General features: G+C 34.6%; 1 protein-coding gene across 50 annotated transcripts in view; it reads left to right on the forward strand.

Annotated features, from left to right (window-relative positions):
* The window catches only part of RIMS1 (regulating synaptic membrane exocytosis 1), a 322,306-nt gene that overhangs the window by 217,744 nt on the left and 76,765 nt on the right, over positions 1-27,797 (forward strand). For 10 of the 50 annotated variants that reach the window (XM_051777692.1, XM_051777643.1, XM_051777670.1 and 7 more), the window contains 8 exons: positions 204-281; positions 633-746; positions 1,208-1,297; positions 6,707-6,790; positions 10,934-11,011; positions 13,226-13,297; positions 17,337-17,519; positions 18,738-18,850. In XM_051777692.1, coding sequence (XP_051633652.1) covers positions 204-281; positions 633-746; positions 1,208-1,297; positions 6,707-6,790; positions 10,934-11,011; positions 13,226-13,297; positions 17,337-17,519; positions 18,738-18,850 — 812 coding nt within the window. Of the gene's footprint in view, positions 1-203; positions 282-632; positions 747-1,207; positions 1,298-6,706; positions 6,791-10,933; positions 11,012-13,225; positions 13,298-17,336; positions 17,520-18,737; positions 18,851-24,295; positions 24,326-27,797 lie in introns of all 50 variants that reach the window. The other 40 variants (XM_051777688.1, XM_051777690.1, XM_051777671.1 and 37 more) reach the window with 17 other exon arrangements.

Consider the following 27,797-nt stretch of genomic DNA (forward strand, 5'->3'; position numbering starts at 1 on the left):
GTCCCCGGTTAGCTGTCACAGTAGTTGAGAAAAACAGATACTGAGAAATCTACTCATACAGCTATAAATACAGAATATTATATAATACAGAATATTATGCATTTATTTTACATTCTGGTCAGTCTTGGCTTGCCTTTATCTGTCTTTTTATTTCTGGCATATTTTTTTTGTTCTGTTTTCTTTTCTGTCCCACCACATTCAAGAAGTTCTGTTAGGCACTATAAAACATTACCACCCAAGATGCCTTTGCTAGAAAATGGTACTCATTGGAACCTGTACAGGTAAGAAGTGTTTAGAGTCCCCTTTAAACTCCTATAGAGTTCAAAGCTCCTTTTATAAAAAATGAATAGACTTATTAAATAATAAAAAACCCCAAACATAAAATGTTTCATACATTTTTATAACTGAAACATAAGGGATCAAATCCTAAAATGACATCATATAATTGTTTAAATTAATACCTACATTACAAAAAATCCAAACCAAACTACTTTGTATTAGGTAAAGTTGTCTTCACTGTTAAAATTTTATGTTGCATGTTTTTCTTTCCTACATTCTTTTGTTTATGTATGAAATTTCTGTTACATGTCCAATTTACTTTCATTTTGTTTAAATAATTTTAATTTACAAAGCTCAACTCTTCCTGCATGTGCTAAGACCAAATCCGTGATTAGACAGGATATTTCACTCCTTCATGATTGCCTTAATTCACGAATATCGAAAGTTGGAGATGATCTGCCGGTTAGGTAAGAAACTGAGGATTAATCCCCCCCTTGTTTGGTATCTAATATGGACTTGCAGAATAAATAAGCTTCACTGTAAAGGGATTTCACATGACATATAGTGTATCACATTCTTTTATGTTGGCTTAATATTTACTGCTGTTAATAAGGATTTAAATTTATTGTTTGGTATTTCTCATTCCACTTTCCTTACAAGTGGATGCTGTTCTGTCTTATTCAGTTTTAAACATTTCAACAATCTTTGCAAAAAATTTCTAGCAGTCTTTTGTTTGCTTTTGTTTTTTAAACAAATCTTGACACTATCATCCAGTCAGCTTTTTTATGTTTTCCTTAATTAAATCATTGTGATCCTACATTTTCTGTAAAGAGAGCATTATTTTATGAGTTAATATCTAACATTGTATTCCTTTCTTTGTTTTCTTTTTCTTTCTCTTCTACCATTGGATGCAATGCACTGGCACTAGTGAACTGCAGCCCTCCCTTGACAGGGCTAGGAGTGCTAGTACCAACTGCTTGAGACCAGATACTAGTTTGCATTCACCAGAACGAGAAAGGTATAAAATAAAAACTTATGGATTTCTTGTCATCTGTGCTGGTGATCTTTATCAGTTTTGTTTTTCTTCATATGAGTACTCTACATTCTCGTACATTCTTGTCTGCTTTGGTATTTGTATACATCTTTGCTCCTATATTCATGTATGTCATGTAAATTGTGTGTTGGAGTTTATAACTGCTTCTGGCTACTTTCCTTGTTTTGGTTCAAGCTGATGTTCATTGTTTACAAAAGTCCTCAGTATGCTGATAATAGCATTGCAGTGTTAAGTATTTTGAAACTTATCACCTGGTTGTGAATCTTCATCATCATTTGCTAAAAAGTTTTATATTTGTTTTTTGATTGTTCTGTAGACTGCTAATAAAGCAGTGGCATAAATTATAAATGATTATAAAACTCTCATATTTCAAACCAGAGCTGCAGTTTGTTTAGTGATATATTTTTTACAAAACAGCCAAACTTCATTGCTTTCCTAATCTAATCTGCTGCTTCTGCTTTTGCGATTACAAGGTTTTTTTCACTCTATGACATTATATTAAGGTTCACAGAAGTCTTAAGAAGACATGTTTGCAATTTATATGAAATATTGTTGTGTCACATATATTGTGCAGGCATGCTTTCTGTATTTTTACTCTTACAATAGCTTGGTTCAAAATTTTAGGTTAATCAAATACCGCTTGTGTATTTGACACGTGAAATGATTCCACAAGGAAACTTTTCATAATCACCTGTGTTTTTAGCTAAGAGTTATACCATTTTAGAGTGAGATTTTATGTTCACTAAGGGCTATAATAGGCTCCCTTTGAGTGGAAATAGGATGGAATTATAATTTCATCTGTACGATACATATTTAACTAATGTGGCAGTTAATAATGTTTTGCCAGTCAACCCACGGTATGATGGTTGTAACAGTTACATCATTTTCTTTATTGTGGGAGAGGACGTGAAAAAAAGCACTAAGGATGCGCTTATCTCTTTGAGATAGGGTTTCTCCTTTTTTTATTTGAAATTTCCCTTTCCTTTCTCCACACTTCCCACTGCTCCTCGGCTGGAACTGTGCTCTTTTCAAGTTGTACCTTTGTTGCAGAGGAGTGACTAATGCTCTGCTGAGATATCTCTGATGGATCTACAGTAGTTCATTCCTTTTTAAGACTGAGTTCAAGACACTATAGGAACATTGTTATTAAAAAAAACAACAAAAAAGTTCAGCTGAAGTAAAACCACTCAGATTGAAATACAGGGTATTGTTCTAGATTTCTTTTTTAAAAATTGTATCATCATATCAATATGATGTAGATATATACAGCTGCATTCATCTACAACAAGTTATTTAATGTAATAACATATGGACATGAGCAGTATGTTTTGTGCTTATTTCAAGATGCCACCCATCAAGTTGAATATTCAATGAAGCAGTAACTGGCAATTATAAACTATCTAGTTAGAATCTTATACTCAAAACTACATCTGTCACTGATGTTAACTAGTTCTGTTATGTCTTTTTAATTCATGTGCAACAACCTCTATCCAATGGCACTGTGCAGAATCTGAAACATTTTTCATGAACTCTTCGTAATGAAAAGTGTTTAGTCTCTATTAATGGCCTCTATTGCTACTAAATGTGGTTCTGCCAAATCATCAGTGGACCTGATCCAGAAAACTTGCCCATCACTATGAAAGTTTTTCTTAGCATTTAGAAGTCCTAAATAGGTGCTTTTGACTTGGGATCCTTCATCAGATCTTTTTTAGTAAATTCATATTCAGATTTTTTTTTGATGGTTTCACTGAAAATAATAAAATCTGTGTGGCTTTGGCAGTGGATTTAAGACATACATTTTTTCCTTTTTTCTAACATAGAAGATGTGTTTCCAATACAGCCGAAGTTTTGGAGGAAAATGTTATATTAAAAATATGAAGCCCATGTAATTATTCTATTTGTTTTACTGGAAGCAAAACTTCTTTGCTAAAAGATTTAATTCTCCACTGTTGAATGTGGAACCTGCTTACATTTTAACATGAGGTTAGGCATCAGTTGCATGTAATGATAGAGGAGTCTTTAGTTTGAAGAACAGAATTAAGTTCAGGATAGAAAGCATTTTGGTTTTGTGCTGGACAAGATGAGAACAGAAGACCTAAAATACAGTAAAACAAGTTCTTAAGCCCTAGGAAACCTTTTCTGAAAGCAGGTATGATGAAACACTGTAATATATGATGTGGCAAAGGTTGTCTTCATCACTGGAAACTAAGAAAAGAATGAGACAACCATCAGGTGTAGCATTGGTCCTGCTTGGATCAAAGAGAAACACTGTATGGTTTTGTGAACTCCAATCTACAGCACCATTTATCATTATATTTGAGGGACCAGTGTTGAAGGTATTGTTGGTTGTTTGCATGATATTTCTTCTCCTCTCTCCCCTTCATGAATGTCATTGTAGATTTTGTTTAAAAGTTTAGACATTTATGCCTCAAAATACAAACTTCTAAATATGGCTTTATATATTTTCTTCAACAAAATTAGGAGTATGTTCACCTATGGAATAGGTGGAATATTTCTACTTATTCCCCCTAACCTTTTGTCTCAGAGGGTATTAATTAGATTGTATTTGAAATCAAGAGCTAAAATGGACCACTTCATCCTTTTTTAACAGAATGGTTAAGGTGATTGTGTGTAACCAATGGACAGTAGAACCCTATTTCTCTGTGTCAGTGGTTTGTGGAAATGGTTTTGATCCTTGAACTCTCTACAATGTCATTCATGTAATTTGGAAGGGTCAAAGTAGTTACTGGTTTTTAAGATGCTACTTTGCCAGTAAAAGTAATTTTATTGACGCATTTATACTAGTAGAAAAATACTTCCAGCTGTATATATGAATTTGTGATATACAAGTCTTGTTAGTTGCACTAAACCAGAACCAAAGCAATAACAGCAAATTTCCTTTTCTACTTCTTTAAGTTCCATCATTTGAGGAAGTAACATCCGTACAACTTGCATGGCAAACTGACCTTGCCTTAACAGGGGCTGCTAAAAGTTTTTTGGTAAATGAACCGGTCTGGTAGAGAGCTTAATCCTTCATATACTTCTCTTTTGCGCTCTCTTTTTGTACTCTAGGACACTCAAAATATCCAGTCCCTACAAATACCACTGTGCCCTTGCACCACGACTGCCCTTTTTTTATTCTCTTCCTACCTCCCATCCCCTATCCCCCTATTTATTCCAAGCTGTTTTGTTTGGGTTTTTTGATTGTGTTGTTCAAGATCCTATGATGAACTGCAGAGCTTATTTAAGTTTGTAATATAGTCACAAATGTCCTCTAATGCCATTAAAAATGTTCTTCCTGCTACTACTTCCTTTAGTATGTTTTTTTTACTGTTTTTTTCATTGTGTCTCGAAATTTCTGCTTTTTTTTTTTCCTTGTAAGTTGGATGCTATTTCTTTAGAATGGAGAAATTTGTTTTCAACATCCAGTCAGGAAAGCACCTAGGCATGAGGTTTAAGGGCAGAATCTGAACTCATTCAGCAATGGCTTGTCATCATAATAGCATCTTCCCCAGACTGATTTAAGATTGCAGCCAGTGATAGTCACTTAATAATATATAGTATGGCTTTTATTTACCATCTACGTTTCTTATGTTACAATCAATTGTTGTGTGTATTAGCAGTTGGAAAAAGAGCAGTTGTATAGACTGGTAGTTTTTGTATGCTTTTGGCCTGAGAGGTTAGCTAGTGGAGATCTGAGCAAATAAAACCAAGGAGCACAGCCCAGGGGTTAGTTCATGTACAACAGGGTCAGCATACTTGCCCCAGAGCTGGGTTAGATTTGTTCTGAGGTGCTTCACTGCAGTAGGAATCAAAACAGTATGTTTGCTATCATCTGGTCACTGCCACCTGAACAAGAGACAAAGCTCAACAGTTATCTATGACCTCATCATAAATAGATAACAGAGAAGTTGGAGCTGCCACTTGATCCAGTTAAGGCCTGTCCTGATTTCGTGTTGATTTTTATGGTGCATGCCTTTCACAGTTGTGTTGAATATCTCCATTTACATTTAAAATAATGTACAGTGTAATAACTGCATTAGGTCTGCCTTATATTGTGTTTCCAATTCTTTTCAACCATGTAAAGAAGTAAGTTATTACATGTTTGTGTTGTACTGTGGCTCACAGTCACTCAACATTTAATGAAAGGGAGCATGTTCTCAAAGCTCATACTCAATGACCCAGTTAATTCTATCAAATGCTCTTTAATATTTGTAGAGGATATCAGCATATTAAGGGCTTTGACTGAGTGCACTGATGCATTAACATTTTCTTTAACCCTTGCTTTGGAGAGAAAAAGAAACTAACTACTAACAACCTATTTGCTCTTAAAACTTCTGAAAGGCCTACCTAACTGTTCAGATAATGCTAATGTCCCTGAAATTTTTGTTATTTGCATGTTCCATAAATAAAACCCTTTTCCTTATTGCATGGATGGGAAAAATACCTCAGAAAGGGAAATATTAGATAGTTGTGCAGAGTTTGTGTAAACATTTTGCTATTCACCACTAAAACATTATATTTTAAGATTGTTGTATTACAGTTGTACTATTACGATTACAAAACATCCCAATAAAATAAGCAACACGAGTCGAGTCTGTAATATAGTATATAGAATTCTAAATTAAATGAACTTTTTCAAGAAAAAAAAAATCATATGATACACCAATTTTCATTCTCAGTTCAGGTCCTTTTTGTTAAATTTAATTATGTAACATAATGACATGTACTATGGGGATAAAGAGAAATGAACAGAAGAGGAAGTTGGCTGCACGCACTTTCAATATATATTTTCAAATGATAAAAGATTGCCCAAGTACTTGTACACAAATGTGTGTAGCTTAGTTGTAGCTAAATAATTTACCTGTACTCTTTGACTGCATTCCAAAAAAGGTGACTTTATGCCCTGGAATTTTTCTTATAGTTCATAGTTCTACATATTTACTGAGATTACATTTTTCTGTGCAAAGAGCTAGGAGCGATGGGCTTAGCGAAACGACGAGAAAATGACCATCATATCGTTTTGAAAAGCTCTTCTAGTTTGGAATTGCACATTTGTATGCAAATGACAGGCTTTTAGATAGTCTAGTATTTGAGAATATTTGAAAACTTAATTGTACACCATGTAGAAGATTTATATTGGTCTAAATTCTGCATCTTTGAGCATACGTTCTCTTTGTTTCAGATGTAATATCTCTGTTGTAAGCGACCTTAAGAAAAGTATACTTGGGTATGAGAAAACTGTTAAAAAAATTGAATTACAGACTTTTATTACTTTTTGGGGTATTTTTCCAGTCCCAAATCCCATATATTTAATTTTATCACAAACTAAATATTGTATTTTTTTTCCTGTTTTATTGAATGGGCAAACAGGGGTAGATTGTCCCCCTCCCTAGAGAGGAGACGACCTACTAGTCCCAGGATTCATATCCAGCATGCATCTCCGGAGGATGACAGGTACTAGTCAGCTCCTCCCAGTTGAAAAATGGCTTACTGCATCTTGCACTCTCAGAGGAGTACACTGACATTTAGAAGTATGCATATATGCGGAGAAAGAATTACAACCTCCAGAAGCCCAAAATAAAGCAGCAGTTTAGACATCATCTCTGCATTTTGTTGAACTGTTATAAAGCACCTAGGAATTAACATCTTTTCAAGTTCTTTGTTTGCCTGAATGGGCATAAGCCATGAAATAATATGTCTGATACAACAGAACATCATCTGTGTTAATGTTCTTTAGTCTGTTTTGACCTGCTTCTGTAAATGGTGGTGGTGTTTTCACTGTGGTGCTTTATAATACTATAAATATTTGTTGTCAAGCATATTCTCGTATATATGTTTATATTTATTGGTTTTGGTTTTTCTTTTCTTAACAAACTGTTCCTAATGGGGGAAAAAACCCACAACCTGAAAGTCTTGTTAACATTTTCTAGTTAATGTATGTAAAAATTGGCACTGTTTGTAAACTCTGTCCAAATCAGGATGGTCTCCATGGAGCAGGTGTTCCTAATAAGGTAGGTTTTGGTTAAGACTATCAGGACTTTAAAGAAATTTTTATGCTGGATATCCCCTATGATTGATGAAAGTACCTTTGTTTTTTACTTCTCATGAGCTTTCTAATCAGATCAGTTTGTGGTTCTCATTACTTTGGCAGTAGTAATTTTTTGGTATTTTTGTGCCAGCTAGATCTGGGGTTGTTTTAAGCAGATATTATAATTACTATTGAGATGCAAATTAAAAATTTTTCCTTTAAATCTTTTGTACTGCAGTAAGTGACAGGATACAGATGGTTCATGTAAATAATCTGTACATGCTATTATGAAGTTGCACTTGAAGTTCTAAGACTGGTATACTGATAAAACTCAGTTACTGTGGTGCCAGTTCTCACCTTCTGTTAAAGTCTATCCACATTACTAATATTTATACTATGATTTATCTTGTTTGCTTGATGCTGGATATAGGAAGGAAGAGTATAATTGTGTTTGGAGGACAATTATTTTCTTATTAGAGTTAGCAATATAAACTATGAAATTAAATTGGTGAAACATTATTTCAAAGTTGTCCCCCTTACAGATACTGCATTTCCAGAAATTTTTCCAATTCATCCATTTGATGGGACAGCTATTAATAGTTTAAAAACGTAGTTTAGGACTTTTAGGAATTTTTAAGTAATTTTTCTTCTCATTTTTTTGAGTTGATGGAAAGATTGCCTTTGACTTCAGAGTATCAGACGATGAAATATTGTGATCAGCAATTTAAATTAAATCATAGTCATATCACCTTTCAGTGAAATGAGGTTTTCATCTAAATTCTGCACTTTTCAATGCAAAATTGTAGGCCTTTTTATGTCAGCTGAAATTTTGTGGAGAAAGACTGAAATCATCTAAAACCAGTTAGCAAGCATTTTATAGTAAAGCATCTGTAGGATATAGAATCTGTTATGGGAAGGATTTCGAGTTGGACAAGCAGCAATCTAATTTTCTAAGTGAAGTCGGTGCCTTTTTGTAAGTCTTGCATGCGATCTGGTCTCCAAATCTCAGTGAGAAAGTCACTGATGAGCCTAGAAGGGGTTTAGCTTGACCTCAATCCTGATGAATGTTTTCAGCCTACCAGTTCTGGAATCTTTCTCCCAGATTAAAAGAAATTCTGAGGACATTGGACTCTTTGCATTGTATGTCCAATACAAAATAGTAGCCCACCTTGTCTGCAGACAGAGTATTAGTGAGGGAATCAAAGGTACTTATACCTTCGTTTTCTACTCTTTTAGTTTTCATTTGTTCTGATTATTTCCCATATTTATTGCGGTGGGCCAACACTAGTCAGTTCTATGATTTTTTTAATTTTTTTTTTTAAGATATGCTTGTAACAACTTGAAAAGTGAAGCAGTGGGTGTTGGAGAATGACTGTCTGATGGATCAGCAGGGCTAACTAACTAACTACTTATCACCACTTGCAAATAATATTTCACAGATTAATTGACTTTGACAGGTGTCATCTTACTCTTCATTTGAGTACATTACAGATTTATCCTACAAATTGACCAAATTTGTATATAGGGTACCGTCAAGATCTATTTATGAATACAGTTCTTAAATGCCTATGACATGCATTATGTCCAATTTTGATAATTTTTTGCAACATTTCATTTGTTGATAATGATTTCTAAAATAAATTTTAATAAAAGTCCTTGCAAGATTATTGTTATTCTGGACTTTGTTCATTTGCTGTATTAGAAAGAAGTGACTCTTTCATTACATTGACAAGTTGAGACATGAGTTATATATTATTTCAGTGTTAAGAATTAACAAATGTTTGGTTATATCATATATTTCTGTAAGATATTTTAAAGAACATAATAACTTCGTTGCTGGAAGGTTTTTAGGTTGGTTTTTTTTGTACTGGAAATTAGAATTAGAAGGTTTAAATGTCTAATGCCTAAAGCATAGACAGACTGGTATCTGGAGAACTGTGAAACTGAAATTGTAAGTGATGATAAAAACAAGGGAAATGAAAGCTGAGAATTTAATGGTAGGGGGAAATTTTATTCAGACTGTTCTTTTTGAGAGGTCTGCATATATTGTCAGCATATAACCAAGAGTGGATAAAAAAAGCCTGTAAAAAATTAATCATCAAATACTTTCAGTTAAGAGAAGTAGCTTTTGTCAGTCATGTGTGCATCTATAAGAATGCTTATCCAAGAGTCATCCTGAATCCAGCTGTAGAGCAAGTGCCCCTTTGGTACTTTCATGACTTTGCTTTGCTGTGCTGTTCACTGCCAGTAAAAGAACGATTTGGTCTGATTGATCCTTTCCCATTTTTCGGCAACCACTATGTGACTTGATCAGGGAAGCAGTTTTTCAAGGCATGAACTGAACTGCTAAGAATGAGCATGAGGAGGTGGCAAGCCTTCAGAATATTTGTGGTATGTTCACATACCATGTAGATCCAGCCTTAGAAAACATCAGTAAAAATCAGGAAGTATTGAACATGACATTCTTGATGGCTTTAAGGCTACATAAAATAGCAGACTCACTGTAAAACACTGAGGTCTCTTGCACAAGCCAGTAATAAATAATCTTAAAAAGTTAGACACTTAATTGTATTATAATGTTGACACTTTAGGAATAGTAATTCTTAATTTTGATAGGAATATTGTAATATTTCTCTTTGTAGATTTTGTTTACACTCAACAGTGTTAAATATTTTGAGGCACGTAGGTATTTGGAACATGAACTTGAATGGTTTGTATTTAAAATAATATAAAGTGCCTGTCTATATATGATACCCATAGATCACTGATTTGGTGTCACAGTTGGTAGATTTATGATCCAAAAGAGAAATCTTAGCATTTCCTCACTTTATTGTAGGTATAGATGCAAATATATTACATTACCTAGATTAGTAGTGGACTGCAAATTTTCCTGAGTTTTATCTTTAAAATCCAAATTTGATATTTGGAAATTCAGAAATAGTCTGATCTTCATTTGTTTTTTGGGTTTTTTTGTTTGTTTGTTTGTTTTATTTTTGTTTTTAAAGAAAGCTCCGTCAGTTATTCTACTTTGCTATTGACTTATTGTTAATTATTACTGCAGCAGATTGACTGGTAACAAAATAAGAACTTCCCATCAAAATATATGAAATTATGAAATTTACTTGTATTTTCAGGAGAATTTCACAGTATAATGACAAAATACACATCTTTGTAAGGGAAGATGTTCTGTATAGGTTTATATATTAATCTAATGAACGATAGCATGGATTAATTCTGGAGAAGGATAATAGCACCTATTAGACTACAGTGCTGCCATTCAACGTGTAGAATATAAAGGTTTTTTAAAACATTGTTGTGAGGTTCATTCTATAGTTTATTACATCTTAGACTGTTGATACTGCATCTAAAAATTTTAACATTTCCCTACAGTCTTTGGATTAAATCAGTGGATGGGCGAATAAGAAATATAGCCTTCTTCAACAGATAGCACCTTAATGCTTTTGGTTTATATATTTGACTGCATGTGTCCACCTTCACTGCATGTGACCATCTCTTTGTTTCTGCTCATTCTGTCCAAATACACATCCATGTTTCCAAATATTGTGAAGAACAAGGACGCTGGAGTCTTGCATTCCAAAACAGGACAGTGTAGACCACCTAAGTGCTAAACCTGGAGCAGCACAGAGGTATCCTTATTTACTCAAATCATAGATAAATGAGGTATTGGTGATAGTGTATTCTTCATATGCTCTGCATACTTTCACGTTTTCTTTCTTTTTCGGGTTTTATGTACAATTACATATATGCATGTATTGCTCATGGATAATATTTATCCTCCTTGAAGATACGTTTAAGAGGTAAATTTGAGTATGACATGAGTGTTCTTACCCCAGCACACTCTTTGTACACTGTATGTGAGCACAAAAGGACACCTAAATGCCCACGTGCCAATGCCTGCTCGAGCTGAGCCAGGACTCCAAGCACTGTAGTAGGCTGTTGAGCCATATGGAAATGTATACAGCATCATCTTAGCAAGAGGAAGAAAACAGAAAGGAAACTGATTTTATAAAATTTCTAGTATGGGCTGCTCCCAAGGACAGCACTGAGAGCAGAGAACTAAGTATATTCAGCTCATTAGGACTATGTATTATTTTGTTACTTTTCATAGGAAAGCGTGTCCTACTCTCAGCTTTTCCATTCTACTAAAAGTAGTCACTATGTGCTCTTTTTCTCCATTGCATGTAACATCACAATCTAAGCAAGTGACACAAGGAGTAAGAGAAAAAGTAGCCCCAACCAACCAAGTAAACAGAAAATGAAGAGGGTGACATAATTTGAATGATAATGCTGCTGCATACAGTGGATCTAGCCCTAACTTTGAATACTTTGCTAACTGTAGGTTTTATGTAAAGCTGCAGCATTTAATATGTGTGATTTCCTGTGTACCTACCTTATATTTGTCCTGGTAAAGGAATAGAATTGAAAAGTAATGAGAATATACAAAGAATAAATCTGAAAAAAATAGCTTGAGGACAAAAGGGATTTTAATTTTTAATCTGAAATAAACCCAGAAAGCTTCAGGTAATGACCTCTCGTTATGCAGAAAGCATTTTGTATTTTGCTGCAATGTTTTCTTTGTTGTGGAGTATACTGCATCACAATATAATGCTCATCAAATATTGCAGTGGGTACAAATAATGTAAATCCACTGTGATTATGTTCTTTGGATATAATTTAGTGTCACAGCTGTGTAGGTATCTTCCAGGTCAGACATTGGATTACTCTTTATAACCACAAAGGTTTAAAGGAGAACATATGACTTTAAATATTATTTTTATCTATATGTTTTGCCCCCAGTAATTCTTATATAGCTTAATACATGACATTGATTGTATTATTACAAGATCTTACCAGTGTTAAAGTTTGTCAAAGTTTCTGGTCTATGAATGAATAATCATTGCTCCCTGGTTTTGAACTCTCCTGTGGGTTTTGACCACTAAAAGACTAGTATATATTGATGATTTTTAGAAGTTTAAAATTGTAAATCCTACATTGTAAATGCTCACATTACTATGGATAGTACAGAACACAAGATTTGCAGAGATTTACATAGTATGTTTATAGTCCTGGGTAGTAATGATGAAATATGACTTTACCTTTCTTCTTACATGTATTGACTCATATTGCTGTTCATTGTTCTTATTTACTATCAAAGTAAGCGCTTAGACTGTCAGAGGTAACTAGTGCCTCACTGTCCAAATGTCAGATGGATTCTGTAAAAGATTTTTGTAGAAATGGAGTGAGGGAATGAAATAAATTTCTATCTTATTTATATTGACTAGAAAAACTGCTTCTAAAAATTTTAACAAGTTTTAATGGGCTGAGAATTTTAAAAGCCAAGTTTTTATTAATATAGTGACACCCTTATTTAAATCTGTTATGATGCAGTATTTGTTTTGCTTTTGAAATTTAGATTCAAAACAATTTTAAAATTTACGTTTGAATAGTATTTTCTGATACTTTCTGCAACACTTTATTCCTGCTTTCTACTCTGAATTTGTTTTTCATGCTGTTAAGAGTTGACTTATAGCCTATGAGGAGGCATTGTTTTAATCAAATACAGACTGTGAAGGGGGAACTAGTTGCAGGCTCAGTCAGGATTGATGTTTTCTTTCCTGTTTTGGTACCTCATAACTCTCACACCATGAGCCTTAATCAAACCTATCAGTGCAATGCCTCTTAAATCTCAAATTCACCAGCCTGTTCATGATGATCATTGTCACTTTCTTATCTGTCAACCATTTCTGTTATTACCTTTATAATACATGAATAAATAATCTTCATATTTCTGTATTCTTTTTGTTCTTTGTTTATTTCTTTTCTGACATGTCATTTCACAGGCAGTCCAGAAAAGTGGAAAGATATAGCAGCCAAAAACAAACTAGGAAAGGCTCCGCAACTGAAACGGAAAGGTAGGATTGTTGATCGATGTGTAAACATCTCCTATTATCAGTCTGATTCCAGTTTGTTGAATATACCTCTGATACAACTTTTTTAAAACACCTGTGACAGTACCCAAAGCAATGTTGTTCTAATTGACAGTATTATTTACTTTGTATCTCTATTATTAGCACTGTATTGCATACATATGGAATTTTTCTGGCATTCATTATTGCAGATAAATTCAATGGTAAAGACTAGCAGTTAATTTCTGCACTTAACCACTGACTTTTTCAAAAAATCTTTATTTTACATTAATTTTGAGGATGATAAAATATAATAGATTAGATAGATAGATATAATAGATTATTAATTCAAAATGTCTGTGATCAAGTTAATTTCACTTTAAAATATAACAAAGTTAAGTTACACATTTAAATATGTATAGAAAATTTCAACATCTATCATTATATAGAGTTAATATAAACACTGAAACTTTAACTTTTGTATTTATTGAATTTTCCTAAATTTGTATTATCATTATAACTTTTAACTTTGATGCTACAGTGGTATGGGGTTACATATTCAAATTTTTAAGAAAAAATGAAGAAAACAAAGATCCATACAGAATCATAAGAACATCTAGTAAAATTTTAAACCCTGTGTCTTGCTAAAATAAGAGCAGTGAGGAGGGGTGAGATCCTTCCTCTGTCAGAAATAGATTTATGTTACCTTGATGAGCAGAGGTGGAATGTACATCTGTTTACATTGTGAGAGCTGAAAATCTTCCATGAACAACACAGACATCTGTTTTCAATGAAAACACACATTATGTAGCAAAACTTCAGAGCTTTTATTTTGTTTTACTGCTTCAAGTCCCAGATTATCGTTCTTGATGAAAAAGCAATGGTTACATTTTTCTTGAGTTTGATTATTCTGTTCTCACAACAACCCAGTTTCCTTTTCAGTTTGAATAAGAGAAATTACCTAAATGATGGCTGAAATCCTTGCTATGATTGAATCAGGGACTGTTTTGCCACAGAGATCACTAAAGCCATTTTTTCACCTGTTTTATCTAACTCCTGAAGAGTTAGAAAGGGGTTTGGTTCTTGGTAACCATTCAGCAATGAGCCCAGTAAACAAGAGCACAGGGAAACATCGATTGTGCTGCTTCTTTTTACATCTCCATGGCACATACTGTAGGTTTTTGTTTCCCTAAAATGATTCGCGGTGGTAGATGTGAGACAAAATGTCTAAATAAGTCTGAGCTCTGTAGTTCAGTATTTCTTCATAGATATTATATTGCACTAGTGCCAAAAAGTTTTGATAATAGGGTAGGCAATTAATTTTCTTATAAAATATAATTCAAGACTCTTTCTTCTTCAAATATCTATTTTTTCCTAAGAATTGCTCTTTATTTTACAATTTGCAAACCTTGTCTATTAGTTAAGCAGATTAGTGGAATAACGTATCAGCATGCTGTCAGCTTCTCTATAAAGCATTTCAGCATTTTATGTAAGATTAAATTTTCTATGTATTGTGATAGCTTAGGAAACGTACATAAAAGGGAAAAGGCCAACCTTTTCAGGGTAATTTACAGAACCTAAACCTTCTCTTAATTCAATGAGATAAGCCTTCAAGATGGAATTCAGTAAAATGTTCAGAAGGACTAAGACCGATTACATGAAAATCCAGCATTTTCTGTTCTTGTCTGAATGAGCAAAACTTGTAAAATTCGGTTCATCCCAATCCTAAAATGTTTTCTTTCAGCCCTAACTAAACACTCCAGAAATGCTAGATGTGACGTTACCTGTCATATATGCTAGGATACATACAGTTTTTAACTGTATTTTCTATATTTTGCATAGGACACGATACCAGGGGTGCACTGGATTGGTGATGCTGTCTTATTCTTAGGATTTTTTTATAGTTTCTTAGGTGGCAGCATGTTTTATTTAATATGTGTCGCTCAGACGTCTGTCTGGAGAAAGAAATTTGAGTTTTCTTGTATGCTGGCAGGGCTGGAACCTGTAGGATTCCTCTGCAGACCATTGCCAGCTGAATTAATAAGTTTTCTCCTTGCAGTGTTCCCACCTTCTGTGAGGAACCTGGAGATGAGATAGACATGTATGTGCTCATTGCAGTCTCATTTCTCACCAGGTATCATTTTTTCCCCAAATTCCTCTCCTCTTCATACTTCTTATCTCAGTTCTGTCTCATTTTCTCACTACCTTATTGTCTCCCATGCTTGTTTCTTGTTCCTTTTTGTCTCATTCTAGAGATCAGCCATTTGCAGGCTTCTTCCTTCCAGCAACAGATCTTTCTCCTAGGCCAGCAAGTCCTTAAATCCATTTTAGTTATTCTTCAGTTGCCTTTTAGCTCTCTTTTCATTTGCACCCCAGGTAGCATATTCATCTCATTGTAATAACCCAGCTAATGCAAATCTTGGGCCTTATTTATCTTCGAGTTAAGCAGATCCTCTGTCTTTCTCTTGGAAGGGGACATGTCTGTAAAAAGAGTATTACTGGAGAAGGAGATAAGTTTCTGAGTTGCAGGTAAGTCCTGTCCTGTTCTGTAATGGCAGGACAGACTCACAGTGTTTCACTAGGCTCTCAAATAAATTCCAGGATATTTAGCCTCTAAAATGAAAAATATCAGAACTGAGAACGTGATGACTTTTTTAGATTGAAGCATTTATTCATAGTAAAAGCAAACAAGAAGTTTCTGATACTGAGTGGGATCCATATTTACCTTATGGATGTTATGGTGTTTAGACATCTGATAAAACAGATGCTTAAAAGCTGGTCATGTGCAACAGTTAGGATAGATTACTTTTACATTCAGCATGGAGAAACAGGCATTTTCAGAACTCAGCTCATCTTTGTTATCATAAGCATCTTTCAGAATCAGCAGATTCAGTCTCTTCAAGAATGTCATACTTATCACCAGGGCAAGCCAGGAGTTAAGCTGAAGTGTTAGGGTTTAAGAGAGAATATAAGCAATGGCAACAGAATCTTGAATTTTTTGCATTGTGACTGGTCTTCCACATAAACTGTTACTGATGAAATGGTTTTGAATCAAAACCTTTTTGTTATCCTTGGTAGGCATCTGCATGTAATTTCATATATAGGGTTTTTTTTAGGATAACTTCTTAGTGTATGATAGTCATATGAACCAGACAGTTCCTTGGTTACTTTGACTGTATTTTGTGGGAAAGTTATGGTGGGTGTGTGAGTCTACAGAAATTAAAAAGAACCCAAGCAAAACCACCCCACAACGAAATGATGTCACAAACCGTTGAAATTTCTGAAATAACAGCAGATATAGTAGTACCATTTACAAAATACTGCACTGTTGGAAAGCCAGGGAAGAGTAAAAAGGCACATTTAGAATACTTTGGCACTCTACAAACCTGAAATGTTTCAGCTTATCCTTTACTTGCAGTCTATGCAATTACTGAACTAGTATTAATTATACTTTATTATGCTAACATGATTAATCATTTTACCGCATAATATAATTTATTTTCATTATAGTTCCTTCAGAACCATATTTCTGTTTCAGTACTTACAGATACTTAAATAGATTTCTTATTTCAAACTGTTGGGGAAACAGGGAATTATGTATGTGCCTCCATATTGTCCTTTTTAGGACACTAATTGAAATGCAGTTAGTATTTTTAATAAAGGTAAAAGGTATGTTTTAGAAACAGAAATGCTTTGTGATAAAACTAGGTATTCACAGCCTACTCTGGTCTAGTCCTTATGTCATATGTGTTGTTAGCTTGTGTTTGCTGTGTTTAAGGTGCAGCTAGAGTTTTTGGCCAACTTTCTGCTATAAGCAGTGCAGTTCAACAGTTCCAAAATTAGAGTCTTGTGTATCTGCGGTGGTGAATGTTCTGCAGTTTGTCATTTTGAAAACAGATTTGCATTCATGATTAATAACTTCTATCTGAAAGGTCAGTCCTGGTCCTGCAGCCGGGATTTGCAATGTTCTTTGATGGAGGGGGGCAGGGGAAGATGTGCCTGGAGCTAACAACTGAACAGTTTCTTTTTGGCACTGATGTTTTAGGGCTCTGCTACCATGTCTTTCTAGAAGGGGACTTCCAACCCCACGAACGACTGAACAACCAGTCATTAGGGGAAAACATCACACTCGCTCAAGGTCGAGTGAGCAGTCTAGTATCAAACCCTTATGCTCTGTACATCACCTAGCATCCGGAGGGTCGGCGCCACCTTCTCCACTTCTGACAAGGTTGCTATTATGTGTACAGCATAGCCTTCATGTTCTACCTCCCAGGTTTCAGTGTGGTGTTGTACTTTTCTGAGCATACTTGGCACGTTCACTCATTCCGGCACTATAGATTATCCTCTCTTCATATCCTTTATGCCATCTATCTTCACCATCCAGATGGTACTTCTTGCTGTTGAATTTAAGTAGTTATGCTAAGTAAAAGATTTACTGTGTTTTGTCCCTCCATTGTTGTGTTTTGTTCTGTATCCATCTGAAAATTATCAAAATACTTTTCTTAAACACTGTGCAGAAAATCATGTGCTGTTCACACAGCTAACTGATCTTACAAGCTGATGTTACAAGTCAGTTGATCTATGTGGTGAAAGCCAACAGTATTTTGAATTTGCACAAATGTGTTACTTAAAATTATAAATTATCTACTTGCAACCCTAGTGTAGTAGATGAACAGTGCTTATCCACTATAGTGAATCTGATATTACTGTAACTGGCAAGGACATTTCATAGTAAGCTCTCCTCAGTGGTCTGCTGCTTCGCATCTTTGTTTTACTTTTTTAGACCTTTTCCCCATAGTTATTATAGGTGCCCATACTTACTTTAAATGCCAGCATTCTGAAGGTGTTTGATGTGTTAAACTCAGAAGCTGCATCTATATGTAAGAAGTCAAGTAGCCACGTTGTTCTGAAATAGTGCTAGTTAGAATTCAACAAAGAAATTTAGGATATTTACTTAGGTATAAATATTAAAACTCTAATACATGCTTTGCATGACACACAGATACACTCTCACACACACCCCACACACCCCAATACCAAGGTTAAAGGTTTTTTTCCTTTGAGTTCAAAGAAAAACCACATGCTATCCTATGGGAATCGATACTTGCTGTCCATTTCTCTGTGGCCTTGTGCAATTATTGCATCAGCACAAAAGGAATACTGAACTTAATGAGACACAGAGGTGGCAAACAAATAAATTTAAAAAAAACCCAAATCAATCAAAGGAAATAATTTCTTCTTAGTTAAAGGTAGTTAGAGAAATTAAATGTGTTGCCTTATAAGTTTACCAGTTATCTAGACCTGGGTATATGCATATGGCATAGACCAAATGCAGACTTTTTCACACCTATCTTCAGTATCTGCAACTTAATATGTGTTTAAAATTCAGAATATAAAAAATCTCTTCATTTGGCTGATTTCGCTTTTGTCTTAATTTCATTTGCAGAACACATCAACAAGGAAGTCCCACACAGTCTCCTCCTGCAGACACGTCCTTCAGCAGTCGTAGGGGAAGACAGCTACCGCAAGTTCCAGTAAGAAGTGGCAGTATAGAGCAAGGTATCAAATAATGAGCTTATGACAGCTCAAACTCTTTGATTTCTTACCTTTCTTTACTCAAAGTCTACTTGCATACCTATGTGCCCAATGCCGTATTTCTACCAATAAAGCAATAGAAGAGAATGAAAGCATATTTTTAGTTTGGGAAATCTAGTGGAGTTTGACTGGTGGGTTATTGTTCAATATGGTTTAATTGCCTTAATTTTCTAGTACCATTTTATGTTTAAAATTTCTATTAGTCATGGTAGTTTCCAACACATATCTCATATGTTATCAGCTAAAAAAACAACATTTTGACAGTCTTTCTCATTTCTTATTTTGTGGTTTATATTTATTGTTGTGCATTATTAACATAGATTAATAATAAATATCACAAATCTGTTTTTTGTCTGCAGTTCATACTTTAGTGAGTAAAGAATAAAAATAATCACCATGGGAAATGTTAAAGTACAGGTCACGAGCCCTTTCCTGCTTAAGAATAAACTGATCAGGCAAAGACCGCTGTTTTTATGAAAAAGACAATATAGACCTAATGGTTGTGGAAGATGTGTTTTACATACTCATGTCAAATAATATGTACATCGCTGTTTCCTTTTCTAGCAACATACAGAGTATGAATTATTATGGTAAAATGAAGTGGCGCAATGTCTAATATTTGCACATTCATGTTTTCTTTGTTTTGAAAACCCTGTTTTCACATTGACTGCAAACAATTACTTGGTTGCCACATACCACAAGGTTTTCTTTTATGTGGAAATTAAAGAAATGCTTCTAATGAAATACTGTAGTGCTTTACAGAACTGTATATTAATCACACTCTTGGATAGATGATGTTGCTGACCATGATGGCCTTATCATGACAGATTACCATTGGGGTTTTTGTGTATGATGGCTTGCATTAACATAGAATCAGTTTGCATTAATTTTATGGTGATGACATACTAAACCTTCAATTAGCACATATAAAACGTACTCTTGTTTTATAAATGTATTTATTTTGAATTATAAATATGCTAATATAAGTGGCTTTTAATAACCTTAAACTTTACATTCGGGTCCTTTTGTAGTGAATCTAAAACTGTCTGAATTATAAACTAATTACAAACTACATTTGCAGTTTCTATTTCTGCGTATTAGCAAGTTGAGTGCTTTTTAGGGAAATGTAATAAGTAATGAATTTCAATTTTCATGTTTCTTCTTCAGTTTCAGAACTTGCTGCAATATATAATGATGACTCTGCTCTTAAGTTAATTTTAAGTTGGCTTTTATTTGGATACTCATATATCATCTTTGTGCTGTTCTTGATAGCTGATGTGTGAGAGTAAAATACGAGTTTGTTGTTTTGGAAGGCATTGGAAATACATGTAGAACTTAACGTGAAACTGAGTAGAGATGGGATGTGTACAGAAGAGGAAAGAAAAAAAGAAAGTTGAGCAGAAGACTAAAGCTTCTCTGAGTTTAGAAAGTTGTTAATACTGTGAACACCTGTAAAGTAATGCTGTTTCAGTGAACTCTTGCTTACACTTGTGGTTGATAAGCTTGTGTCTTATATATAAAATACACGAGTAGGATGCGTCATATTGTTTGTTTTGTTGTTATATATCATACCACCGGTGTCATATGGCTGTAATACAACACATGGATTTAAAGGTTAAAGAGATTTCCTTCTCTACACAGTACTTTGATTTTGTCTAAGTGACTGACTTGTGCTTCTGAAAGGGAGGTTTTCTGATTTTACCCACATTTAATACTCTGTTCAGGCTCAGAATGTATTTGCAGAGAAGTAGTAAATTGAATAAGTTTTATAAAAGGTTTCTAAATAGTTTTGTTAGTATCTGCTGAAATAAATATGCTAGTATGTCTATACTACTGTAAGAAATTAAATTCAGTGAGGCATTGAGACCACAGTATTTGCTCAAATTTTGATATTAGTTTCATCTCTTTAATCCATGTCAAATGAGTATCAGTGTCAAATGTAGTGACTAGAAATGATCTGACCTTAATATAGAACTGAATCCAAAGCATTCTGAGTTCTGTAAAAGATTTACATTAACTGTACTTGAAACTGCATTGTGTCTTTATTGGTTTAAATTCACAGTCACCATAGATAGAGATGGTGTCAAAATGTAGTGCTATATACAAATGTCATAGGAAATATTTCAAAATGTGTTTTCTTCATTTACAAATGAAACTACATTTTGATGGTCAGTATTGACATCCTGCGTTTCCAGGAAAACCTGTATGATATTCTATAAAGTATAACTTTTATAGTAAAGTACTTCTTTACACTCTATACAAATCCTGTTGTTTGGTGAGGGTTGAATATACATCTAAATAGATACATCTATGAATCTAAGTCTGTTATACAAGTCACAGTGATTGCTGTAAAAAGATTATGTGTCTGTATATCAAGGATGGTCTCCTTATTTACTCTTTGCATATTCAGGAGACATAGAAGAATCCAGGAAAGTAATTTTATTGCTCTTTAAAGCTCTCATTATGGAACAAATGAGAGTTAATGAAGGAGCAAGAGACTGGTAGCGGTTTTCATCTGGAGAAACAGAGCGATATTTTGACTCTTAATCTTTACCTATCATGTCAAATGATCGTATTCATGCTAATAAGGCTTCTTTAAGGACTGACATTGCATCTCAGACATTCCATTTTGTTGTCAAATTTAGAACTAAAAAAAGGTTGTTTCCTTGTCTCTACCAGATGATGTTGTCTTAGTTACTACTCTGGCTGGTAGCTTGAAAATCATAAAATTTCAACTTATGAGAACATAAGATAGTTTTACCAGGTACTTTATTTAAAATAAAAATCACAGAAGTAGTTGGTACAGAGAAGACGAAATTAGTGCTCCCTATGCCATTACAGAAATAGAGTTGGCACTGCTGATCAGGAACGGAGAAAAAAATGTAGAGAAAAATCCAGTTTAAGGAGTAAAACCTCAAAACAGCACTATTATGCACACTGGCAAAAAAAGAAAAGGCTTCTTGGTATTATGTTTTAAAAGGGAGAGCAGCTTTATGTAGCTTTGGAATAGAGGAGGGACATAGTTATTTTCATTTGAGACAATTTCAACTAAATATTTTTAGCAACTCCAGCGCGCGCAGACATTTTAAAGTGGTTGCAGTTAAGATTGTAGGCTTTTGTAATTTTTAGGCAATATGATTTTTATTTTACTTACAGTAGTATTCAAGGAAGTCATAGTTGTATTTCTTTCCTTTACAACCCTGTCAACAGTATTTCTTAGAGTCCAAGACACATTGGGATGTTATTGCATCTAAAAGTCTTGAGATGCTTTAATACTGGAAGTTAGTCTTGTATAGATGAGTCTGTGTGGGTTTTCAAGACATCACAATTTAATAGTCATTACCCTATATTATATTACTGAAGAAGTGGTTTTGATTTTTTTTGTGTTAACTGATAATTTTATAAAAGGACCTAATGCTATGAAGATGTTTTGGCTCAGTGACTAAAGCAGTGAAATTCTAAGCTGTGGTAAGGACAATGGTGTATTCTCAATAGGTCATTCTGTACTGAGCTGTAAGAGATTTACTTCACTGGTTTTTTTTATTTGCATCATGTTTGAGTGGAACTGTGCAAATTGTTAAGAGGGGTGGGGATTCTGGGTTGACTTTGTTTTTCAGCTGTTTCTAAAACAACTTTGTGATGTAGTTGTGTTGTGTTTAAATGATACTTCTTTATAAAGCACACCTCCGTGATCTTTACTCAGTCTGTCCTCTGTCATTGCAGCTATCAAACATCATAGGAATTCTTGCTTGAATAGATTTGAGGGTGGGTCTCTGCACTTTCGTATAATGGTTAATCATTGTATTGATCAAGAAAATTAATACACCCTGAAGATCTGGAACTTTTTCCTTCACTTCTTTTTACCTCTAGTAGATAATATTAGGGATTATAGTAGGAAATCTAGCAAGTAAATAGCAAAAAAATACTGTGTACTATTGAAATTTATGGACCAACAATATAAATACAATGTTTGTAGTATAGAAACAGTCTTTCAAGGCTAATTCTTGCAAAACAGGTCTTTCTCCCTCTATCTGCTTCTATTTGGGTCTTCACAGCATGGTTTCTTTTTCATAGCTTCAACAATGTAGTTTCCTATTTCAGAAGTCCTATAATGAGAGTGAGGTTTGTGATAATTAATAGCCTTTTTAAATGTAAAGAACATCTGCAAACATAACTGAAGTAGGGTGGCTGTGTGTGTTTCCAGTGGCAATAGGCCTTATGGAGTGACACTGAGAAAAGCAGAAGTGCGTCCAGCATTAGGTATTGCTGTATCTTGGCTTATGTTGGAAAAGGCTGCACAAGCTTTGTACATAGCTTGTATACAGGGTGAAGTGCATGTGTGCATGTGTGCTACTGTTGTTACATGAGGAAAAACTACATGAACATTCTGCTGGTACTGAACAGGGATTACACGTATAAAGTTCATATGTGTGATATACATACAATGGTAGTCATGTCTCAGAGGAATTAAATGTTTTGATGCCCTGTATTTCCTTTTTAATGAATAAGAATCATAACTTTGTACAGAAAATCAGTATGTTGTCAAATAGTACATTGAATTGCAAGTATCTTTTTATATTTAACCAACTTAAGATGCTAAAAAACCCCCAAAAAACAAGTTGCTAGTGAAAACTGTTCCGTTTATATGTACTTGATCATTGAAATGTCGTTGCAGTGAGAGTATGGTTGGGGTAAAGGTAAAAGATCAAACCCTTCCAGTTAAAATCTTTTTTCTGATCTATCAATATAAGAAAAAGAAAAAGTCACCTCAGTTTTAGATTTCAGACTTTCAGTGTTGTTTGTTTTGTCTTCATATATCTGGTTTTATTTTTAAATTAACAGGTGGCACTTCATATTTTGAAGCAGCTTGTGGAATCTTTACTCACATTGGAGAACATTCTTTTTATGATTGCTAACTCTTGCAAATAAGTACAATTCTCATAATCTTGTATATTTGCCTGAAAAACTGATTTTCAGTAGTCCAGTGGTTATTGAGCATTATAGATTTCAATTAATAGAAAATAAATTTGTGACACTCATTATTGCAGAAAAGGCTTCAGAATTGAAAATAGTACTGTGTAGTTCAGGGACAATTATACTTAAAGCAATTTTAAGATTTTTATGTCATTCTTAAATTTGGGCATGATGGTACTGCTCTAGCAGAATACTTAAAGACTCCACAATCTGGTTCTCTGTAACTTCATTGTTCCTCTTAATTTTAAAGAAAAAGTCATAGGCTTTATTATTTGTCATGGTTTATCATTTTAATTTTCTACATTACTTTTACATATGCTGGAGTACTGCCTACTGTACATGCCATTGTCACATGTAACACATTTTGTTATCTAACTTTAAATTTGCTGATTTCTTTTTCTGTTTCCATCATTCCGTGCATTTAATTCATTGAAGAGCAAGAGACTTTTAACTCTCCCACAAAAGGTAAATATTTATGTAATTTTTTACAAATGTTTGGCGACTGTTGATACTGGCTTTTCCCTCAATATATGCCATATCAGTATGTAATATTTAGTTAACAGTGTTTGGCATGTGAAAAAGTTCTTTCTCAAATATCTCTATGCTATCTGATGCCCCTCGTTAAAATCTGAAAATGGTTTCTCTTGTGATTTTTCATGTTCCTATTGAAATGCAATATACTGGATTTAACAGGAGTAGTTATGATATTTTACATGGCTCAGAAGGTACTTGATTGAGGTAAAGTTCACACAAAGAATTAAGATTTTTCCTCAACTGTTCTTGTGCACAGTATCTGCTTCTAATGATGCAGCCATGACCCTTGATATCTGTGAAGAATGTTTCATAGATGTGCATCTAGGAACAGTTGGAGGTGACAGTGACAGAAACTATCCTTTGTATGTAGAGATTCTGAGCTATGTTCTATTTGCATGTCAATCCCATGTGGGACAAGTTTCTAGGGGCAGACATACGGTGCTCACCTCCTATGAATTTGACCTCCTGTCAATTCTCCATGTCTGTGCGGATACCAGTGAATCAAACAACAGGTATCTAAGGCTGTCCCATGAAATGCAAAGCGTAGTCTGTCATGTTTTTAAGGCCACATTGCAGAGATATCCTATTTTTTTTTCCTTTTAGCTGAAAGTAGAATTTATATCAAAATCCAAATGAAGTTTGGAGAGAAAAAAAAATGAAAAAAAACCCCAACCTTTTAATATAAAAAGCAAAATACTATGCTGCACAAACATTAATAATGCAGATTAACCTTTTCTAACCTTTATTCCTGAGTCCTGCACATCTTAGGAAATTCTGATCTGAATACAGGCTTTGGTGGGTCAAAGCCAAACTGTGAGTTGAACTTGATTCAAGGAATTTCCTTCTACTTTTTACTTTCTGAAAGGGTGAATGCTTAGGTAAAAATAGAGCAGCTGCTCTACTAGCTATACATTCCAACCCCAATGCCAAGCATACACGAATATGTTTTCACAATAATGCTAAAAAAAAGATGAAAAAGAAATAATGTTTAATTTAGGCATTAGCAATCACAGGTTGTTTTTACAGGTTTAGGAGTATACTATGAAATGTTGTAAGAAAGTGCTAAGAGTGGTTGTTTTTGCAAATTATTTCTGTCATTTTTGCTTTCTTCAATATTTGTATTTTTCTCAAACAGAACAGTACAAATCAATCTTACCTGTTTGTTGATTATGCCTCTTTCAAGTTCACAAACCTTGTCCTGTGATTTGGGCTGCAATGGATGGTGTTTTGTTTAAAACAATGGACTTTGTGCAGACAAACTAGACTGCCTGTAACAGGTTTGTAAAAAAACTTGTTTCCACAAGATTTGGATGGATCTGGCCCAAGATTTGGGCGTGTATAGAAGGTGGTGGCATATTTGCATGCAGATTCCTCTGGTTCAAGGATTGCAGATGCAACCCAGAGGCAGAAAAGAGCTGGGCAAAAGAAGAGGAGAGAGAAGAGGCAGAGCGCTGGCAGTTCTGGGGGATCATGAACATCTTAAATTGAGCTGACTTACACTAGTAGCCCAGTGTCACTTCTGATAAGAGGTTAAAAGAATAGACAGTAGGTGAATGGGAGATGAGGATGGGGGAATTACAGGATATTATGTGAGAAGAGACAGAAATATGAGGGAAAGCATATACTACAAATGTGAACAACACTGACCAGATAAATCTGCAACAAAGCAATCAAGCATCTGTCCCACGTTATCAATGGGAAAGGTTGAAAGTCTTCAGCAGATTATGAAAATGCTGACTAGGTTTGATGTCAAAACCAGTGGTTTACTTTTTTTTCCAAATTTTAAGAGATATGTGTTTGTTTTCATGTTGTTTCATTTTAAATGGAAGCTTCTGTGTGGATCATCCTTGAAAATCTTTGAGGAAGAACTGAATGTTGCATCAGCCAGTTCAGGTTTTTATTTTGGCTTATCTTCCCTCTGGAGTCAGTTCTGAAACTCAAGATGGCCACCATGCCTCTGTGTGTACTGGGAGATCCAAGCTCATTTCCCAGCTTGAAAGTCTGACTATGTGCTTTGGTCATGCCTTAATTCTGACTGGGAGGAGGTCCAGAGCAGTATCAGCTCCCATGGAAAGGAAATCCATGTGCACAAGCTTAAAGGAGCCACAGCAGCTCTAGTCAGGTAGAGGGACCAGGGCTGCAGAGCAGGCTTCAGAGCCATCTCCCTTAATATCTGCACGTTGACATGAAGTACTCTTCAAAGTTGTTTATGCAAAGAAGCTGTAACAAGTTCTTTATCTTAGCAACAAATTGATTTTTCAGTGTTACTAACCTCACGTTTCAAAACATTTATCTGCTCATGATTCCAAAATTTTGTATGCTTTTTCAATTTCATGGTAGACTTTGCTCTGAAACCTGTCACAAGGATATTTTGTGCCTGCATATTGCAAAACTCACCTTGAAGGATGACCAGAAATAAACTGAAGACTCTGTATTATTTCTGAAATGGATCATCCTGGTCCAACACTAGTGTGAATTCTCTTTTCTATGCCACACAGGCAGCTCTACACTAGGGGATTCTCCCATCCAAATCACACCATGGCTTTTTTCCCCTGCCTTTGTTATGGACATAAGTTCTGCCTAGTTTCTTCTTCAGCTGCCACTTCTCAGTTCCTCAAACCAGATAGTTTTTTCCCCCTGATTCCCATCCACAGAGCATCTAAGTAGCACAGACAGATGAAGCTCCTGGCTTTTGCTGAGTAGAAAGGCTAAGTGTACATGCTTCTAGGCTGCATTATGGCTGTAGCTGTTTGTCACTGTTCAGCTTTTTTACTGACTATGAAGACTAAAACTAAAGAATAGGTCAGACCTCTGTTGGCTTCTGGGATAAGTGCAATTCTCTGTTTCCCTGCTAGAACATACTGGTTTTGCCCCAGAAACACTGTTACTATAAAATAGTCTTTATGAGATAAATTTTCACTTCAACTTACTTCTCAGTAGCTTCCTTATCCAAGCACTCTTTCTGTCATTTTACACTTCTAAACTTTTTCCTTTGAAGTTTGCATCATAAAGGATGTGTGATATGTTCTGGAAAGAGTTACAGCTATCTGAAATCTTGATGCAAATTTCTTCTTGTTATGTAGCTTACTCAAACATTTAATAGTGCAGTTAAGACTTGGAGGTTTCCCGAGTTGTACTGTTTGCCTACACCTCCTCTTTCTGTCTTGATCATCTTCAGCAGAAACAAGGAGTGGCTCAAGAGAAAACTCTGTATTTGTTGTAGTCTCCACCATTACAGAAAATAGTACAGCCAGTGCTGAGGCATCAATAGGTTTTCTGTAGTCTAGAAAAGACAAGTATGATTATCAGTTTTAATCACAGACCAGATAGTGTCACCAGTCATTCTGGCGTTAAACCCATGCTTGAGTTTGAACAAGAATGTCCTTTTAGACACTTTCACTTA

Source organism: Manacus candei, unplaced genomic scaffold (genome assembly GCF_025592945.1).
Source record: "Manacus candei isolate 608988 ecotype Guabito, Panama unplaced genomic scaffold, ASM2559294v1 h1tg000011l, whole genome shotgun sequence".
Taxonomy (NCBI): domain Eukaryota; kingdom Metazoa; phylum Chordata; class Aves; order Passeriformes; family Pipridae; genus Manacus; species Manacus candei.